Genomic DNA, 21,530 nt, shown 5'->3' with positions numbered 1-21,530 from the left:
AATTATTTGGAGAAGTTCCACCTAAGAGGAGCACCCAGCAACAAGTATTTCAATTCCGCATCCCTCCAGCTACAAAAAAATTAAAGGCACACAGAAACCGAGCCCTCCGCTCATCAAGGAAGAGCCCAGGTAACAAAACTAAATTCAACAACTACAAGAAACCCCAAGCAGCTTTCAAGTTTGCTAAACACAGTGAAAAACAAGCCGTCTCAGATCAATTTTGGGTCTGCCGCCTCTAACCAGTGAGCCACACCTCGTGGAGAGGTGTGGCTCACTGGTTAGAGGCGGCAGACCCGTAAGCAGAGAATCGGCCAGGGACCAGGGTTCAATTCCCGACGCGGCAGGGTCGTGGACCAGGGTCAAAACGGACTCGATAATTCTCGCCGCGGTACCTACTCTAACCAGGAACACACTCAGCAACTCTGGGCATTAAGCTTGCCTCATCTCTACAACGGCCCCCCACAGACGCCGGGGATGCCTGGTTTCACCTTGGAGATACCCAGAAAGGGACCATCTCACAGGGATAGCCAGGACGGGTTCCCCAGCGGTCTATAGCGCCCTGACACTTCCGAGTAGCTGTGCGCTGAATAAATTAAAATTAAATAACAAGCTTATTCATGAAAGCAAGAACCCCAATTCAAAGCAATTCTGGTCTCTCGTAAATATGGGCTTACAAGGAAAAAGCAGCCACAGTAGCGCAAACATCAGCGCAGACAAATTGAGCCAGCTTTTATCATCTCAGACTTTGGCAGGAAATATTGAAAAGTCACACCAGCCAGAAATATCGGGATCACCTGGATCACAATTACTTGGAGTCAAGGAATTCTGGGGAACAAACCCCTCACAGCCTGCACTAATGGTAGCCATCAAGAAGAGCGCCAAGCTGTGGTCATTTCATTCAGACAGGGCAATACTGTGAAAAAGGAAACATGCTTGGGCAGTGATTTCCAATTGTAAACCAGGCGTCAAGTCACCCTATTTATTAAGCAAGTTCGCACTTTATTGAAAACAAAAGTTTTTAGCTCTGAGGATGGGTGAATGGCCTTTTTTAGCAGACAAGAACTAGGGCTGATATCCAGAGCACCCAAAGTACATACACCTATAAGTATATACTAAAGTATATACAAGAGGTATTGAATGTTCAACCCAAAAATGGTACCCAAAGGCAACTGCCACTGGATAATATCTCTCTACAGAAACCAATATTTATTGAGAGGCCTGCATATCTAGCAAGTTTTCCCACTGTTCAAAAGGTTTTGCATTTTGATGGGATATAATCTTTTGTTTGATGTTAAATGGACATTTTATGGTTGAAAAACATTTTTGCATTGCATGAACTTGGCCACTCTTTGACATGACCCTGTTACCAAGGTTACACCCCTTGAGATCCCCACTTCTGTAACTATATGCATATTTAAGGACTGCATGCATTACGCAAGATGTAGTACCGAAATAGTGTAACCAAAACGTTGTCTGACAGAAATATCGTGTCTTGAATTTCGCCTTTTAAATTATCACGTCACTGAAGTCAGTAATATAAAAAATAAACGCAGTTGTAGGATTTTTTTAAAAACTATATTTAGTATACCATATGTCTGTGAAAGTATATTTAGCTAGCAATATTTTCAAAAAACAACCTTATGCAAAGGTAAAATATATTACACCTATTTATTGTGCACTAACGTGTCAGCTTGCTCTAGGTCTATGAATCATCAATACATTTCCCTCTTGAATAAAACATTTACCTGCATGCATAGCTTCTGGCTTTTTTCAGGAGTATGTTACCGTAATATATTAGTATTTGTGGAGCACTTTCTTACCCCTTGTGAGGCCCAAGGAACCTTCTGGATAGTCCGATGGCTTTATTTATATAGTGCTTCATACCCCCTGATTATGTTATGAGATGGACGGTCTGATTTTCGCGAGACTTTTAGAGGTCAAATTATGTTTTTGCTCTAAATTTATTTTAAGGGTAAAAACATAAAAATTATAAGTGCACAAAATGAAAAAAAAATTTTTTTAATTCTTTTATCTCTATTACTGCGTTGGTTTAAACACTAATGATGATGTTTGTGATCTGTTGCTAGGAGGAGAAGAACCCCAAGACTTATTTTCAGACTGAAACTTTAGTGATCACAACTCACAACCTATTCTTTGGTGGAACAGAAACCGTCAGCACGACCTTAAGATATGGATTCCTGATTCTCATGAAGCACCCGGAAGTGGAAGGTACAATGTAATATTAGACTGTGTCGCTCAGAACGGAAACTAAAAGATTAAAAACAACTGCTACTTCAAAAATTAAATATTTCTTCTCTGATGCATTGCTTGCACTTCCCTATTCAACAACTAATGCCTTATTGAAATTTTGGGGTAATGGAATATCTCTATGATTTCTAAAGAAAATGGTACATCTACATAAGCTACTGCAGTGAGTGTTCTTTTCCCTCATATTAATAGGCGTGGGCAAAATTTCAATTATGCTGTAGTATTCAGAGTAATTTTGGTAATTGTGCATTACTTTTTGATGTGAAATTGCAGATAATTATGTGATTACTTCATCTTGTATAATTTAGAGTAATTTGAGGGGAATTTCCTACAAAAATAGCACAGTTGGCGAGCACGAGCGGCAGTTCAAGCTCGCTTTTCATGTTCTGCTGAATATTTATTTTTTTGCAGTTTTATATAGCACAAACTCGACCTACAGGTATTGGAGAACTTTTCATGAGCATTGATCCAGCGGTAATTACCTGGTAATTTCCCCATTCAAAACCACATCACCTATGGTTTACCGCTGTAAAGGGTGAAAAATGATGGATCTTTTGATGATCGTGTTTCACCAAACAGGAGACTTTACATATATATAAAAATTAAATGCAAACAATATTAGAGGCAATAATGAGAGTGGTGAGTTATTTTAAATGGTTTTATTTAAGTCAAAAGTTAAGGTTCTCTGACTCTTTATTCATTAGTCAAATATCAATCAGGTTACAGAATTGAAAAATAGCATTAATACAGAACATATTACAGTCTGCATATAAGCATCACATATAGGAAGGGAAATGTGGCTCAAATTGTCAGTCAAAACTCTTAAAGAGTTTCTAAGAAAAAGAGTAAGTCTTACAAGGTTAATCAATAATTAATAATGGCAAAAATATCCCATAAAAAGAAATAAATGCAGTTTAGCACCTAAAATCTAAATCTGTTCTGATCCTTTCAGCTCTTTCCCTCTGCCTCTGCTTCGCTGTGCTAGTCTGTGTCTCTGTCTCAAGCTGCACCATAGCCCCCACAGAATGCAGCCCCTCCCTGTCTCTGTGTCCAGCACAGAAACTGGGCCTGGCCCTCAGAAAAATGAAAAAAGAAGAGAGAGGCAAAAAGCACTCCTCCCACTTTTAAGCCATATTTCAATAAAGGTTCACGTGCTCAGTCCTCATAGCTGGTCCAATCAGAACTTCAAGACATGTCATCTCCCCATGAGCTGACTGGATACGTCATTAATCAGGCTTGTTCCTGTTCAAATTTCAGTCTTGTGATTTATGAAAAAAAAAGTGTGTTCTTCTCTCCACGTTTAAACAGGCTACAAAAATATGCAACATTGTGTGAAGGTCGAAGGAAGCTGTAGGCAGAATTTTTAACAGAGCCCTTTGATTGAAAGTTGGGAGGGAAGAAGAACATATTCCAATGTAATGTTTCAAGGGCAAACTTCAGTTTGCCTGAGTCCACTAAAGCAAACTAAAATCACATGATTTTCTACACTGTGAAACACAATTCAGCAAATTTTTACTCTTGCAAAAATACATGATGCCATTTTGACAGTACAAATACATTTTCTAAATTAAGATGCATTCTATAGTGAGATCAGGCCCTATGTTTTCATCTTGCTTTTCCACAATCTGCGTGCCATTTTAGAACTCATGTCTGCAGCTTTTTGGTCATATAATAATGCATACATTTTATAGGTGAAATCTAAGCTCCATCAATTCACCCTTTTGATAAATATCAAATCATTGTACCTCAAATGATTTTGAAATTTATCACACTAATTTAATTTCACATGTTACATTTGTTTAAAGAACAAAAAAACATCATTAGTTGAGTCAAATATATGTTTTTCTCTACCTAAAATATTACAACTCATCTTTAGTACACAGGTGTCTAAAAGAAAACCTTACTAAATTAGTATGTTCTTTATCACTGGTTATTACAAAAGCTGAGCATATAACAATGTTACCTCTATTTCCTAGGCCACACAAATTTGGTCTGTAAGCAGATCATATATGGCCCAGCTCAAATGTTGTTGTGCAGATTTCTGTAAGTAGCTTCTTGGAACAGTTTGACAGTTCTCATTTATTTGTTTCAGCAAATTTTGGCTCCTTGTCACCTGCTTGCCTTCAGGGTGGCTCATACAGTGTGGCATCCTGTACTTTTTCCATGCATTTTGACCACTCAGGTGCTGAAAAACTCTGACAGAGCACCATCAATTCCGAGCACTTTTCCAATCCAAGCTTTTCACTTTTATTTTCACTTTGATCAGAATCAGATGTTTCAGCTATGTGTGCAAATGATTTTTCAAGGGACCACTGCAAATTTTTTGGATTCCCTTTCAGCCAGCTTTTTCCTACCTCCACTCGTAGGCCCACAGCACAAATTTCTTCTTCAGAGGCTGCATCTGACTCTTTCACCCTAAGGATACCGCTTTCATCTGAGTCAGTTTCCACTTTTTGCTTTTCCAGTGCCACCTCAGTTTTCTCTAGTGCTGCTTTAAACTCTGTGTGTTCCCTTACAGCTTGACTGACCCTCTTCTGTGGACTTTTGACCACTGCTGGCATTTTTTCTTGAAGAGGAGCTGTTTTATCAGGGGGACAAAAGACCATTCTTGTGTGAGAGGCATGCACCCATTTTGGAAGGCCACCACATTTCACAACAGTCTTTGCCAGGATCATTTGTAACAGGCATTTCCATTTCACAGCATCTCTCAGATCAAAGTTTTGACACCATTCATTATGTAGATCTTGTGTAGCAGCTAGCTGCAATCTGGTGAGAAACTGCACGCTCCACATCAGTCAGACCTTCACGGCAATGGCTAGTCTTTTCATTAGTCGTTTTCACAAGTGCATTTGCATGTAAATACTCAAGCAACTTTGGTGATGCTGAAACACAGTCTTTTGCAAAGTGTAACTCTGTGCTGCCTTTATGTTGCTTTATTATGCTTGAAACTTCAGGCAAATAGCTACAATCCACTTCTTGTCCAGTCTGTGGTTTTGCACTCATCATCTTTGAGACCTCATTATGATCTGATTTCAGAAAAACTGGCAATATATACCTGGGCATCAGCTTTTGCAATAACACATTTGAGACTAACAGGATACAATATTGTGCAACTGAATTAGCATTTCTCTTTCCCAGGACAACAGTGACTCTCAATTGAGAAATTATATTGCATGTTATGGTAAGGGCAATCAATCTCAAATTGTGGGCTGAGGTAACTGCTGACAGCCATGAAACTTTGACAACATAATGTATAGGAAGCACATCATGTGTTGTTCTTAATGTGTCATTGTTACCTTTCAAATATGGTCCATCTACAAAATGGTTGGGCTGAATCAGATGTTCATCATTAAAGTCTAACTTTGTTTTCAGGCAGAAATTCATGACATTTAAACATTTAGGTTCAGTTTGATCACAAACAATTTCATTTGCTGTCAGTAAGCTAAATACATTTGAATTTAGACATTTCTTGGTCACAGTATTTTCCCAAAACAACTCCACAAAGGAAGCAACCATTACAATAATTGGAAATTCCATTATTATAAACTCACTCTCTTTATGACTGACATCTACCACAGCTACTAAATTAAGGCAGCTGGGCATTTCTGTGACGTTAGGGTCAAGGGTCACTGGGAAATATGTCACAGACCTTTGAACGCATTCATGTTTTTGAACAGGCACTGAGAGAGCGCAGCCCTCCCTCTCACTGCACATCAGTGTATTTTCTTTTAACCCCTTCAGCGCGGCGCGGATTTCCGCGCCACGCTGAAGGTTCTGTGCGCGGGCGTGGCCATGACGGAATGGTTCCGTCATGCGCACAGCGCAACCGACGTGCATGACGGAACCGTTCCGTCATGCGCGTCGAACGGGTTAAATAAACTTGCATTACTAGTGCCGGGGCGCGACACCTTTTCTCTTTCAACTCTAGGAATGTTTTTGTGCAATTGTTGTCCAATGGAAGCGGATCAGACACATCCTTGTGTGTCAGCCTCAGTAAAGGCTTAGCCACTAGGGAAAGGTTTAGTAACCAATCACTACAGCAGCTAACCATTCCCAAAAACTTCCTGACTTCTTTCTGAATTTGAGGTGGATTCATCTGGTAAATTATTTCCACTCTCTCTGGTGACACCTTTCTAGGTCCCTTTCCAAGTATGTGTTCCAGACATTCATTTTCTTTCTGACAGTACTCCTCACTAGCTTCATGCAATGGCACTGTGACATGAACTTGGCAAAAATCAATACCAGTAAGCCATTCTTCAGCACATGGAATGTGAAAAAACATATTGGCTGGATTCGGTACCTCAGGACAACATGGAAAAATTATGCTATTAATCTCCTGCTCTAATCTGTTCTTTTTATTTAGTTTCTGCGAACCTATGATCAGAAAGTTACATAAACTTCCAATCAATTCCATCAAAAATCCTTTTATGTTTAAAATTCCTGCAACTGATGCTGTTCTTGAATACATGTCATCTAATTCTAATTTGAATAAGACATGCTCTGCACATTTTATTAATCTGACATTTTTCTCTGTGAACTCCCTTACTTCTGTGTTTATTATTTCTTTCAAATCAGAAGGTAATTTTTGAACTGTCTTTTCTGAAAACAATGCTACAGCTGTCTCTTGTTGGGCCATTTTAAAATGTACATCCTCATCAGGAATCTGAAAATTAACATTATCTGGTGTACAGTAATCTGTGCTGTTTAATTTGCAAAACAATTGTTTTTTCTGTCAGGCCTTGTTTCTGGAAATTATTCCCATTTGCTCTGGACAACTTATTTAAATTAATTTTAGCATTTTCCATATTTTGTGGGACAATTTGGGCTTGAAACATTTCTGCCATTGGTACCTGTTTCTGAACTGACATTTGCATTTGCTTAGCTGGCACCTCTTGCACCTGCATTTTTCTCTGTTTTTGCACATTTCCTACTGCTGCATCTTGTTTAAATTTAAATTTCTTCTTCCAGTGCTCAAAGCTGTCACAAAGATGGCAAAAGGACACTTTTTCCAGCAGTACAACAGCCGTACCTGAATTTGCACAAACCAAAACACCTTTATTTCCATCCTGTGGAACACCAAATCTTTCTTGAGCACTTTTTACCTCTGATTGTAAAACATCACCCTGTACCACAAGTGCATTCTCTGCAAACAGCTTATTCTGAAAACTTTTCTGTGCAAACCTTCTCTGTACCATCATAGGTTTTTCTTCAAATTCTTTTGGCTTCATTCCCTGTCCAGCACAATAGTAACCTTCATCCTTTAGGTGCCATTCTATCAGCTTTTGCTGTATGTGCACACTGATCTGATCAGAAAATATTAAACCAATAACCAACTGAGTCACAAAGAATATTATGCTGGTGGCATCTGGACATACTCTACCACTGTTTTGATAAAACATTAAACACACACTTTCACTAAACTCATAAACCAATTTTAGCTCCTGTTTTGTTCTTTTAATCTGTACCCAATTAACATATTTTGCTGGCACTCTGCCCTTCAGAAAAGTAATCACTGCTTCATTTTTCTCAACAACAAGAGAAAATGATGGTGCATTCATGCAAACATTTTTCACTGTCTCCTCACCTGGCCTTTGCACCGCAACTTTAGATTCAAACCATAATTCAGTTTGCATGGCAGTGTCAAAAATCATTTCCAAATTAGTACACAACTCCTTTAAAATTTCGATAAATCCATCAACTTGTGGGTACCACAGCATAAGTTTGTCCCTCAATTTCGGGAATGTATTCAGAAATTCTGCACATTCACTTTTGTTCCGTGGCACATGAACATGCACTTCTCCCACCATTTTTCTCAATGAGCAAGCAAAAGCTTCTCCCTCATTCTGCTTATTATTTTCCTCAACTAAATCTGGTGGTTTCTTTTTCTTATCCAGTTTCCATGCTAGGTCTGGTGGTTTCTTTTTCTTCTCATGTTTTCTTGTGCACTTGTCTCCTAATTTCTCAAACCCATTGCATTTAAAAATATATTTAGTTTCTGCAATGTGCAATTGCATTTCTGAAAAACACATTGTCTCATTTGCCTCATCATCCACATATACCCTGAAACTTTTCTGAAATGGAAAACTTCCTGAAACAATAATTTCATATTTTTTAGCCAAATCGGTCAGTCTACCATGTGTAGTTACTGCACATGTATTTATTTCCTTACTCAGGGAAATTAATTCTTTTTCCTGACACTGGTTCACATTTTCATGATTTAAATAGCAAGGACTGTTAATTTCTCCATGCTCAAATGTTGAATTTAAAACACTAAGGCCCACATGCATCAAAGCAAAAACCGGTCGCAAACGGGCAGATTCTCAGAATCTGCCCCTTTGCGACCGTTTTTTTTGCATTTGGGATGCATCATCCCAAAAGCAAAAATCGCAATTTAAGTAATCTCTAAATTGCGATTACTTAAATAGCGATAGCATTTAAGGAATCTCAAACTGAGATTCCTTAAATGCAATGCATTAAAGTAAAAATATTAGCGATTTCGCTAATAGGGGGAGCAAATTACCATGAAGTTGAACTTCATGATAATTTGCAATAACTTTGAAAAATGCACTAAAGTGCATTTTTCAAAGTTCCATTTTACAGACACACATGCCCTTGGGGCATGTGTGTGTGCAAGATGTACTCATATGCAGATTTCAGGGGTGCAACAGGGTGTCCTTTTGACACCCTGGCACCCTTGAAATTGCATGAGCAATTTGCGATTCTCTAATTGAAAATCGCAAATTGAGAAAGTCTTCCCATTCATTCCTATGGGCATCTAGGCCCATAGGAATTAATGGGGAGGTATTCCTTAATTGCGACTCGCAATTTGCGAGTCGCAATTAAGGAATGTTTAGAAATCGCAATTTTGTAAGCGATTTCTACATGCATAGCCTTTTGCTATTCCTTATAAGCGAATCCTTATCTTTCGCTAATAAGGAATCGCAAATGGCATTGTTGATGCATGTGCCAGTATGCTGTTTCTGTTTTTCGGGGTCTGGGTTAATTTGTTCCCCCATGCTTTCTATCTTTTTAATTACTGCTGCTTCCTCAAAGTAGGTTTGAAAAATCTCATCTTCAAATATATTTATTTTATCCTGGGCTGTGGGTGCTGTAAACACCATTTTTTCCCCATCTTTCAATGCTTGGACTGTCTGGGGTAATTTCTGTTCAATAATCTGTGCATTCTGAGTTTCTCGAATAAACCCTGACATATTTACTCCTTCTACAACTCTTTGAACCTTTTGAGTAGGGCCCATAATAATTTGAACAGTAATAATTTGTCTAGGCACTGTCTGTGCATCTGCAGCTTGTAGTTTTTTCACTGAATCAGTCACATTTAAAGCAGTAACACCTGGAGGTGTCACTGTCAGTGCTAAATCAACAGGTAGTGGGTCAATCTGAAATGTCTGCACATTTCTCTCTGTTCAACAGAAGCAGTAGCCACTGTAGTACTTACTGGTACACTATTATCAGTATTTTCAATGGGAACCACATAAAGTGGCGGACACTCAGTTAACAATGCATCCATTATTTCTTCCCCTGAATCATTATTTATTTGAAGCTTTTTATTATCATTAATTCCCTTCTCCTGCATCTGGTGCTTTACCTTTTTATCCTCACTTGCTTTGTCTCTTGCTGCTTTTTCCCACATGCTTAAGCCCTCAAATTGTGCAGCTCTAGATGGTGTCTTTCTTTCACATAACACTTCCCTTAATTTGTCAATAACTTGCAATTCATCTTTTGGAAACCTCAAAGGACCCTCTTTTTTAGTAATCTTGCACCATTGGTGAACCCACATACATGAATTTTGTCCCAAATTGGTAGACATAAAATGCACAGGTGTTCCTTCAGGAGCATCACCAACAAAAAACGAATTTTTCACTTTACCTCCAAACAGCTTCTTTAAACCTTTAAACAATTCCCTTTCTACAATATTTTAATGCAATTTATTTTCTCCAGTCCTGCCACAATTTACAGTTTCAATCTTTTTAACTCCTGCTACTGACAGGGCTCACTACACACCCACTGTCTCGTTCAGTGCCAGCGTGGTTCTTTGGGACGTCAGTTTTCCTCCTGCTACTAGCCCTCCCTTTACAAAACCTTAAGGCAATCTTTTTCTTATGTTCTCTTTTACTCAAAATATGTTAGTAACAACATAAAAACGCCACCATTATCTGTTTCGCTAACCAAAGTATAGTTTTCCCTCTGCCTCAGCTTCGCTGTGCTAGTCTGTGTCTCTGTCTCAAGCTGCACCATAGCCCCCACAGAATGCAGCCCCTCCCTGTCTCTGTGTCCAGCACAGAAACTGGGCCTGGCCCTCAGAAAAATCAAAAAAGAAGAGAGAGGCAAAAAGCACTCCACCCACTTGTAAGCCATATTTCAAGTAAAAGTTCACGTGCTCAATCCTCATAGATGGTCCAATCAGAACTTCAAGACATATCATCTCCCCATGGGCTGACTGGATACGTAATTAATCAGGGTTGTTCCTGTTCAAATTTCAGTCTTGTGACTTATGAAAAAAAAAGTGTGTTCTTCTCTCCACATTTAAACAGGCTACAAAAATATGCAACATTGTGTGAAGGTCGAAGGAAGCTGTAGGCAGGATTTTTAACAGAGCCCTTTCATTGAAAGTTGGGAGGGAAGAAGAACACATTCCAATGTAATGTTTCGAGGGCAAACTTCAGTTTGCCTGAGTCCACTAAAGCAAACTTGTCGGGACGGGGCAGTAAGTAGCCAGAGACCAGGTCTGCTGTTAAAAGGCTTTATTCCCCTGTATTTACTTTTTCCATACAAGGGCCTTCGTTTATACAGTTCTTTAGAGGGGTCCGTCTTCCTTGACTTCCCACGGGGAGTATCAGTCCTTTTCTTCTCAAGGGTGGTTGATGTCTCCTCTTCTCGGGTAGGGTAGGAGTCTCTGTATGTGGTTTTCTACCGTCTTCGGATCTGGTCTCGTCCTCCGGACTTTCCCTCGCGAGTGGGAGAAAAGGACAGATAGGGAAGGGGTCAGTTATCGTTGGTCAATGTAATGGAGGATTCCCAAGGGACCGGGAGTGAAGGAGTACAACCAAAACAAAATAGTGCTTTCTGAACATGCACTTTAGTGAAGGATTGGAGGTGGGTGCGTTTAATGCAAAGGGGAGAGGGGGGGAAGAGAAGGAACAACGCTGTTGCGACAGATCTACGTTCGCACTGCTATGTTTGTCCTAAACGCCGCGACTACACTGGCGCCCTCTCCCGCCTTCCCAACACCCTTGACAGCCGCTCCCGTACCTGTAGAAGCCACGCACCCCTTGGTACGTGGCTCGGGGATTAGCCGGGTCGTTGGCCTCCTGGCTCGCCTTCCGTTGCTCCTTCTTCCTCGTTGGTTCCCGTCTTCGTCCTCTCCGATGTCGACTGTTCCTCAGACCTCCGAAATGCCTCCTCTCCCGTAGTCTTCGCATCCGTGTTGCTCGCGCTGGTCGCATGCCACACCTCCTTCGGGGTTTCCGGATATTTGTCCAGTGAGAGTGCCATGACGTTGCTGGAAGGTGGGGCTTCATGTAGACTCGGACTCAGTTTAAAGGGGCCGTGGTTCCTCTCGTGTGGAGACGCCGACTCCCAGTCATCCAGGCTTTCTCTCCAATCTTCCTGATGGGGAGAAAACAGAGGGACTGAAGGGGAAGAGGCAGACCACCAGTCATTCGTGCCCTTAGAGGTATCGCGTGTCGGGACCCCCTTGTCACATTCCTCCCCATTGGACTCTCCCGATCGGGGAGAGAAGGGGATCTTGAGAGATAATTTGCATTCCCGTTATCCTTCCCTTTTTTGCTTCTCACTTGAAAGGAAAAGGGCTGCAGAGACAAAAACCAGCGAAGCACCCTGGGGTTTTGTGTCTTATTTCTATACATCCATTGTAGTGGAGCATGGTCGGTGTACAGGAGAAATGGACGGCCCTCTAAGTAAAACCTCAATTTATCTATCGCCCATTTGACGGCTAAGCATTCCCTCTCGATTGTGGAATATTTACACTCCCTGGGGAATAGCTTCCGACTAATGAAGAGAATGGGGTGTTCCATCCCATCGTCTCCCTCCTGTGACAACACCGCCCCCAGACCTGTGTTTGAGGCATCTGTGGTTAGAACAAACTGTTTTTGGAAATTAGGGGAAATGAGAATTGGATTGGTGGTAATCAGGTGTTTCAGGGACCTGAAGGCTTCCTGCATTTCTTTGGATGGGTTCAAAAGTTGTTTGACTTGGACCTCTTTTCGTAACATGTCTGTCAGAGGGGATGCAATGTCGGAAAATCCGGGAATAAATCGACGATAATAACCTATCAAACCTAGAAAGGATCTTAACTCACGTTTTGAAGTGGGAAAAGGGGTGTTGGTGATGGCTTTTATTTTCTCCGTTTGAGGGGCTATTATCCTGTCCCCCAAGACATAGCCTAAATATTTAACTTTGTGGAAGGATGCCCGCGATTTTTTTGAGTTGATATGTAGTCCCGCCCGTTGGAGGGTTTGTAGGATGACATTCAGGTCCTGTAGGTGTTTTGACCAGGTTGGGCTAAAAATGACAATGTCATCTAGATAGGCTGAACAAAAAGAAGAAAAAGGCAATAAGATGGAGTTCATTAGCCTTTGAAATGTGGCGGGAGCGCCATGTAAGCCGAATGGCAGGACGTTGAACTCGAAGAGACCCTCATCAGTTGAAAATGCTGTTTTCTTACGGTCTTCTTCTTTTAAGGGCACTTGCCAATAACCTTTGGTAAGGTCGAAGGTCGTGATAAATTTGGCATCCCCCAGCTTCTCAATTAGATCGTCTACCCTGGGTATTGGGTAGGCATCGAAGTTTGAGATGGCATTCAGGGCCCGAAAATCCATGCAAAAGTGGGTGCTTCCATCGGGCTTAGGTACCATGACAATCGGCGATGATCAGTTACTGTGGGATGGTCTGATCACACCCAGGCGAAGCATGTCTTGCACTTCTCTCTTTACGTCCGCCCGTCGAGCCTCTGGTATTCTGTAGGGCTTCTGTTTGACATGTTTTCCCGGTTGAGTCTCTATATGGTGTTCCGCAAGAGTCGTTCGACCTGGTAGATCCGAGAAGATATGGTCATACTTCCGGAAGAGATGTTGAAGGTCTTCTTTCATGCCGCCTGTCAGCTCTTCGTTAATGGGAAGCTGAGATAACGTTGTATTTCCTGATGAGGAGGGCAGGATTAACTGAGAATCTTTCGGTGGGGGTCCTAGCCATTTTTTTAACATGTTTATATGAAAGCACTGGGTCCGGTTGGGGGTCATTTGCAGTCTATAGGTTGTTCTTCCAATGGTGCTGCGGACTGGATAGGGGCCAGACCACTTGTTTTGAAACTTCTGCGCAGTGGTCGGCAACATGACCAGGGCCCAGTCGCCAATCTCCAATTTTCTCCATGTTTTCCCTTTGTTGTAGCTTCTCTTTTGTCGTTCTTGACTTTTCCTCAGATTACAATGGGCCATGTCACGTAGTTTTCCCAGCTTAGATTTGAGTCGGCATGTATAGTCTAGAAGGCATCTTCTGTCCGCGTCTGCTTCGTTTTCCCACGCATCTTGTGTAATTTCTAGTAATGAACGCGGCATTCTTCCATACAGGAGTTCAAAGGCAGAGCAACCGAGGCTGCTTTGGTCCTGTGCCCGTATCACATACAAGGCTAAGGGCAAGAGTTGGTCCCATTCTTTTTTTTCCACTTCCAACATTTTCTTCAGGGTTCCTTTTAGCGTCTTGTTGTATCGCTCAACCAATCCATCAGTTTGTGGATGGTAAACTGACATTCTAAGATGATCTAGGTTTAACGTCTGGCATATCTCTCCCATGAGCCGGGACGTAAACGGAGTGCCTTGGTCAGTTAAGATGGCCTTAGGAAACCCTACCCTTGAGAATAGTTCGATCAATTTTTCACTGATATTTTTGGTGGTAGGGGCTTTCAAAGGGAAGGCCTCTGGGAACCTGGTGGCGTAGTCCACTACGACCAGGGCATACGTATTACCCTTCGAGGTCTTAGGGAGGGGTCCTATCAGGTCCATGCCCACTCGTTCGAACGGGGTTCCGATCACGGGTAACGGTTGGAGCGGGACTCTTGGAGGTCGTTGGTTGTTTCCCCTCTGACAGATCTCACAGGTCTGGCAATATTGTAGGGTCTCTTTGTAAATACCTGCCCAATAAAAGAAACGTTGAAGGTGTTTTGTCGTTTTCTCTGCCCCTGAATGTCCGGCGACCAGGTGGGCGTGCGAATAGAACAAGATCTGCTCCCTAAAGACTTTTGGTACCAGCAACTGCAGGGGTTCGCCTTTTTTTGCTTCTCTGTACAAGAGGTCAGTATGGATTACAAAACGAGGGTACACAGGGGTTGGAGCGTCTTGGGTCTGGTGGGCCTTTTCCCATGCATTAAAAAGGGTGGGATCATTAGCTTGAGAAAACCTGAAGCTACCATCCAAAGCCCATGGTTCTGACGTAGTAAATGCCACTGGCTTTTTTTTTTTCTGCTAGCTGATTTAGAATCTCTGAGTGAAAAAGGGATAGAAAATGAGGATTATCAATTCCTAATATCAGATCTTCTGGAAGCGACTCTACCACCCCCACCCTTACTGTGCACGGCGAGTGGTCTTGGGTGTTTACTGTCAACCGTGCCACTGGATAGGTTTTAACGTCTCCATGAACGCATTTAATGTGTACTTTTTCTGTGGGTAGGAATTGCTCTTGTAGAACCATATCTTTCTGAACCACAGACTGCCTACACCCTGAGTCTAATAGCGCCTTTATCTTTTTATCGTTAACCCAGACACTCACGTAGAAGGAGTGGCCCATTTCAGCAGTGTACAACACTGCCCTTGGAATGTACCCAACCTCCATGTGTTCCTCCGCTGGTTTTCTGCGAGGACACATCTGGGCGATATGGCCCCATTCCCCACACTCGAAGCATTGGGGTCCCTTCAACGGCGGGGGCTCGACTTTACCAAAACGTGCTTTGGGGGCCTCTGAAAGGGGTTTTATCTTCTTGTCTGTTCTATTGTGTGAGGCTCCTCCTTTGCCTGCTTTTTCTATGTCCCATGGCATTAGTCTTGGTTGTGCTCGTGAGAAATTAGTCGCCATGTCGACAGCTTGTTCCACAGAGAGAGTAGAGTGCTGTCTGAGCCATCTTTGGGTACCATACGGAAGAGCTTCTATAAATTGTTCCAGAGAAATCTGGTTCATTATCTCTTCCTTCGTACTAGTGGAGGGCCGAAGCCACTTGTCTGCGGCCATCTTTAGTCTAAAAAAAAGAGTTTTAGGGTTTTGTCCGACGTTCCCCTTCTCTTTTCTGAAGCGTACTCTATATGCTTCGCTGTCGAGTCCCAGATGGTCCAGTATGACTTCTTTGACAATGGCATAAGGGGTGTTACCGGCGTTATTGGCCACTTGGTATGCGGCCTGCGCTTCTACACTCAGAAGCGGTGCTAAAAAGAAGGGCCATTTTTCTTCAGGCCACCCACAGGCTCTGGCCACTCATTCAAAATTAGAGAGGAAGGCGTCTGGGTCTTCTCCAGTGTTGTACTTCTGAAAGGAGACCCCGGAATGATGCGGATGGGTGGACCTCCCTTCAGCCGGCTGTAGTGTTGGGGCCGGTTGCACGACTCTCTGTAGGCTGTCTATCCGGGCTGTAACCGTGTCTCTAAATGCCTCTCGATCGGCTTGGGCCAACGTCAATTGTTGACTCACTGCCCATTCTAGTTTCTCTTGTCCGACTATGAGCTGTTGGACGACGGCCTCCATCACGGGCGTACTGATGGATGATGTGAAGGATCCCACTTCTGATACCAGTTTTCGGGACGGGGCAGTGAGTAGCCGGAGACCAGGTCTGCTGTTATAAGGCTTTATTCCCCTGTATTTACTTTTTCCATACAAGGGCCTTCGTTTATACAGTTCTTTAGAGGGGTCCGTCTTCCTTGACTTCCCACGGGGAGTATCAGTCCTTTTCTTCTCAAGGGTGGTTGATGTCTCCTCTTCTCGGGTAGGGGTAGGAGTCTCTGTATGTGGTTTTCTACCGTCTTCGGATCTGGTCTCATCCTCCGGACTTTCCCTCGCGAGTGGGAGAAAAGGACAGATAGGGAAGGGGTCAGTTATCGTTGGTCAATGTAATGGAGGATTCCCAAGGGACCGGGAGTGAAGGAGTACACCCAAAACAAAATAGTGCTTTCTGAACATGCACTTTAGTGAAGGATTGGAGGTGGGTGCGTTTAATGCAAAGGGGGAGGGGGGGAAGAGAAGGAACAACGCTGTTGCGACAGATTTAGGTTCGCACTGCTATGTTTGTCCTAAACGCCGCGACTACACTGGCGCCCTCTCCCGCCTTCCCAACACCCTTGACAGCCGCTCCCGTACCTGTAGAAGCCACGTACCCCTTGGTACGTGGCTCGGGGATTCGCCGGGTCGTTGGCCTCCTGGCTCGCCTTCCGTTGCTCCTTCTTCCGCGTTGGTTCCCGTCTTCGTCCTCTCCGATGTCGACTGTTCCTCAGACCTCCGAAATGCCTCCTCTCCCGTAGTCTTCGCCTCCGTGTTGCTCGCGCTGGTCGCATGCCACACCTCCTTCGGGGTTTCCGGATATTTGTCCAGTGAGAGTGCCATGACGTTGCTGGAAGGCGGGGCTTCATGCAGACTCGGACTCAGTTTAAAGGGGCCGTGGTTCCTCTCATGTGGAGACGCCGACTCCCAGTCGTCCCGGCTTTCTCTCCAATCTTCCTGATGCGGAGAAAACAGAGGGACTGAAGGGGAAGAGGCAGACCACCAGTCATTCATGCCCTTAGAGGTATCGCGTGTCGGGACCCCCTTATCACAAAACTAAAATCACATGGTTTTCTACTCTGTGAAACACAATTCAGCACATTTCTACTCTTGCAAAAACACATGATGCCATTTTGAAAGTAAAAATACATTTTCTAAATTAATGTGCATTCTATAGTGAGATCAGGCCCTATCAGGCACATGCATCATCATAGGGTTTTGCGATTCCTTAATAGCGATTATTAAGGAATCGCAATTAAGGAATAGCAAAACCCTATGCATGTAGGAATCGCTAAAGAATTAGCGATTCCCACAAATTCCTTAATTGCGATTAGCAAATTGCGATTCGCAATTAAGGAATGTCTTCCCATTCATTCCTATGGGCCTCCAGGCCCATAGGAATGAATTAGAGATTGCGGGAGCAATTTGCGAGTACCAGTAGGTACTCGCAAATTGCTCCCGCAATTTCGATGGTGCAAGGGTGTCAAAATGACACCCTATTGCACCCATGTATGTTCACTCTGCACAAATGTTGCATACACACATGCTCTAAGGGCATGTGTGTGGGCAACATGTAACTTAGAAAAATGCAAAGAAGTGCATTTTTCTAAGTTTTCGCAAATTACCATGAGGTCCAGCCTCATGGTAATTTGCTCACGCTATTAGCGAAATCGCTATTTTTTAAAGTGTAATGCATTGCATTTAAGGAATCTCAATTAGGGATTCCTTAAATGCAATCGCTATTTAAGGAATCCCAATTTAGAGATTCCTTAAATAGCGATTTCTGCATTTGGGATGATGCATCCCAAATGCAAAAATACCGGGAGCAAAGGGTCAGATTCTGAGAATCTGCCCGTTTGCGACCGGTATTTTGCTTGATGCATGTGCCTGTATGTTTTCATCTTGCTTTTCCACAATCTGCGTGCTATTTTAGAACCCATGTCTGCAGCTTTTTGTCATATAATAATGCATACATTTTATAGGTGAAATCTAAGCTCCATCAATTCACCCTTTCTATTGTAATCAATTTACCCTTTACCAGTTACATTACAGAAGGACACATTCATTTTGTAAGCACAGGGAGATTAAGTGATTTGCCCAGAATCACAGGATGTTCAGCCAATGCTGAGACTCAAACCTGGTTAACCAGTTCTAAAGTCGCCAACTCTGGCTAATACGCACGCCCATGTTGAGGGTGGCATTTTGCACGAAGAGAACAGTACTATATGCAGGTGCTAAGTTGGGGGAAAATGCAACCCCAAGAGCGCATTTAGCCAGTGCTGGTGGATGCCTGTGCAAGCTATTAATTTTCTGTTGCATTTAGCGCTGTCTTAACACAAAAAGCATCCTTGCGTCCATTTTGGACATTTTTGTTCTAAGAAATAGTGCTAAATGCAGAATTAGTCTTCTATCGTGATTCAAGAATAATCTTGCAGAATTTATAGGCAATTTCGCATGATTACGCTACATGGATTTATGCAAGTTATGCCCAACTCTACATATTAGCACTATGGTGGATAAAATTCTAACAATGAATTGTTTGCCAGATTTAGCACTTCATAAATAAATTTAGAGAATTGTCTGCTAATTCCCTAATATCAAAGAGGCCCTGATCTCTGTATTTATGCATTTATGTGTATATTCACTGTCACTTCTGATTTTAAGTGACCTTGACTATCAAAGAAAGACTAGAAACATGCCACAGCAAAAGAACTACACTTTTCTTTTATTGGTTATTGTGAAAACTTTGCAATGAGTAGGTTTCACTTACTCTTGGATTACTCTTTACTTACTACCAAATTTCTGTTGTAAGCCAGGAGTACCCCAATGCTAAGTAACAGCAACGTTTCTTGAATCAGTCCCACAATATTACTTTTCCTTTTTGGATGTGTTTCAGACCTCTCTTAGTGGCAAAATCACCCCATGTCACGTGTGGCATCTTCAGCCGGTCCCAATTGTTAGGTTGCGGGATAGTGTTATATATGAGTTCCATGGGAAGTCATTATCTAAAACACAGTTTTAGAAACCTGGTGATTCACTTTCCTGACGTAAGAGCAGTAAAAGATCAGTAGTAGAGCCCCAGTCTTCAAGGCTCTGGTCAGATTGATGGAGATCACACTTGATCACCAGACCTCTGCAAACCCGAGGGAGGTAGGGCAAGTGTGGGTGGTTGTCCTGTGCCATGAACTCTAATTTCCTTTGTCATCTGCGCGCTCACGCTGACAGGATAAATCAAGCTGAAGTAAAAAGTATCTCTCAAAGAGCTGCTGTCAGAACCACGTTGACTCTCCACCCTCCACTCTCAGGGCCTTATATACAAGAAAATGCCGCAGCGCGGCACTGCAAGCCCTTTGGCTGCGCCACCCTGTGGCACTTTCAAAGCACAGGGATGCATCATATTTACAACAATATGACGCATCCCTGTCCATTACCTTGTCCTGACGCACAATTGGCTGCCATGGTGCATGGGTGCCTGCGTTGCAGGGAGATTGTTTCTGTGCAGGAAGCGGTACCTTCCTGCACAAAAATGATAACATAAAATAGGTGTTTTCCTCTTCCTATGTGTGCTGCAGAATGCAGCACCCCTTGAAAGAGGAAAAATAAGGAGAAATTTAAAAATGTCTCATTGTTGCGCCTCGCTTAGCCACCCCTGGGGTGGCGTACCATTCTGACGTATTTCCAGGTTTACGAATTCTCGTAAATCTGAAAATGTGGCAGAATACATGGGTGTAGCGTAGGAACAGCCACAGCAACACTCATGTCATGCCCCTTGTTAGAATCCGGGTTCTCTAGTTGGCACATGTAGGTACTTGTATCAAGCAGGGAACCTTTCTTCCAGTCAGGGTAGGGGGGTACACTCCAACAATAACCCCTGCTCACCCTCTAGGTAGCTTGGCGCGAGCAGACAAGGCCTATCTCTGAGCGTTTAGGTTAAGCATTTGTGAACACACACACAGTAACTCAGTGACAACCCCACAAATGGACTCCACACTGGGATATATAAAAAAATAACACTTTATATATACATAGCACAAGACCAGATAATGTTTAAACAGCCCACAATACTTATTAGACAAAGAGTTCTTGGGTTTAGCGTAGTTTTAAAGTTTGGTGCGCTTCGTTCCTTTCCGTACGCTTTGTATGCTGTAAAAACTGCTTGGGAACGGGTCTCACACACACTGTAGGCACTTCGGGATGAAGCATACACCCTACGGTGCGAACAGGCACAGTACCTTTATCTTTTGGTGAGTTCGTCACGGATGCTGCGCTGACATCAAGCGCGATGTACGGTGCGTTGTCCTCCTGGTGCGATGCATACTACGGTACGATAGACCTTGGGCGTGCAGGGCTTCAGGGGACGGTGCCTAGGTACGGTGCTTTCAATGTTCATCGCGGCATTCACGCCGTACCGGGAGATCGGCAATCTTGAGTTGAAATGCTGGACACAAGCGAACAGTACGCACCGCTCAGGGGAGACGTACACGACTACCGTATGCACCGTAGCCTATCCAAAGCAGGGGAAAGGAGTGTTCGCTGGGCAGTACGATTCGTAGGGGATAGAAGCAAGTACGGTTCGCAGTCCTTCCGTTACGGTGCGAGCTACGGCTCGTAGGGGCCTGTTAGTCGCGTTGCTCAGGCCGGACGATACCTTCCTTTGCGGCGCGAGCTACGGCTCGTAGAGGGGCCTCAGACGCTTTGTTCGGGCCGGACAGCAGGATACCAGCTTGCAGGGGGTACGCTGCGATCAGCGAGACGTACGCTGCAGTTCGAGTCGAAGATGCGGGGAAAACAGTCCGTTTTCCAAGGCGATCTCACGGCGGTGAAGTCCACTGGTCCTGGGACTTCGTTCAGGGGGAAAGCTCACTCACAAGCCCTTGGAGATTTCTCAGCACAAGTCAAATAAAAGTTTCTTGAGTCTTTTCTTCCTCTTCTTCAGCAGCAAGGCAACCACTGCAGGCCAATCCCCCAGGTCAGGGACAGTACTCCTCCATGCAGCTTTTCAAGTTCCTTCAGGTCGGACAGAGGTTTCTTCTTGGCAGGACAGGATCTAGTTTTTTAGGAGCAGGGCTCCTACATTTATACCACAAATCCTTTGTTCTCTCAGGCCAGGGGGACCCTTGTCTAGTTCAGTCCAGTTCTGGAGCACTTTGTTGATGCGATGCAGGCTTCTTCTTTCAGGGTGCAGGGCAGAGCCATCAGACGCTCCACAGGGGGTGGAGCCAGCATTGTGGTGGCAGAGCACAGCCCTATTCAGAGTCCAGGTGTACTCCTCCCACCCATCTACCGACCAATATTCCTATTCACCACCAGGCTACCTAGTCCTGCCCCTCTGGGTTTCCCCAGCCCTGTCACTCACACAAGCCAGACAGCAGATACACATCACACAGAGGTGGGCTGAAATGGTTAGGCAAGCAAAGGCCAACTTTCTAAAAGTGGCATTTGCAAACGCAGAATATTAAAACAAACCTTACTAAAAGATGTACCTTATT

General features: G+C 43.3%; 1 protein-coding gene across 1 annotated transcript in view; it reads left to right on the top strand.

The window, feature by feature from the left end:
• Positions 1–21,530, top strand: part of LOC146798111 (cytochrome P450 2F3-like) — a 287,191-nt gene that overhangs the window by 68,383 nt on the left and 197,278 nt on the right. The window contains exon 7 of the mRNA XM_085625326.1: positions 2,088–2,229. Coding sequence (XP_085481452.1) covers positions 2,088–2,229 — 142 coding nt within the window. The remainder of the gene's footprint in view (positions 1–2,087; positions 2,230–21,530) is intronic.

The sequence above is a fragment of the Triturus cristatus genome, chromosome 9 (genome assembly GCF_964204655.1).
Source record: "Triturus cristatus chromosome 9, aTriCri1.1, whole genome shotgun sequence".
In the NCBI taxonomy this organism is placed as follows: Eukaryota; Metazoa; Chordata; class Amphibia; order Caudata; family Salamandridae; genus Triturus; species Triturus cristatus.
This window is presented reverse-complemented; position numbering and strand designations above follow the sequence as displayed.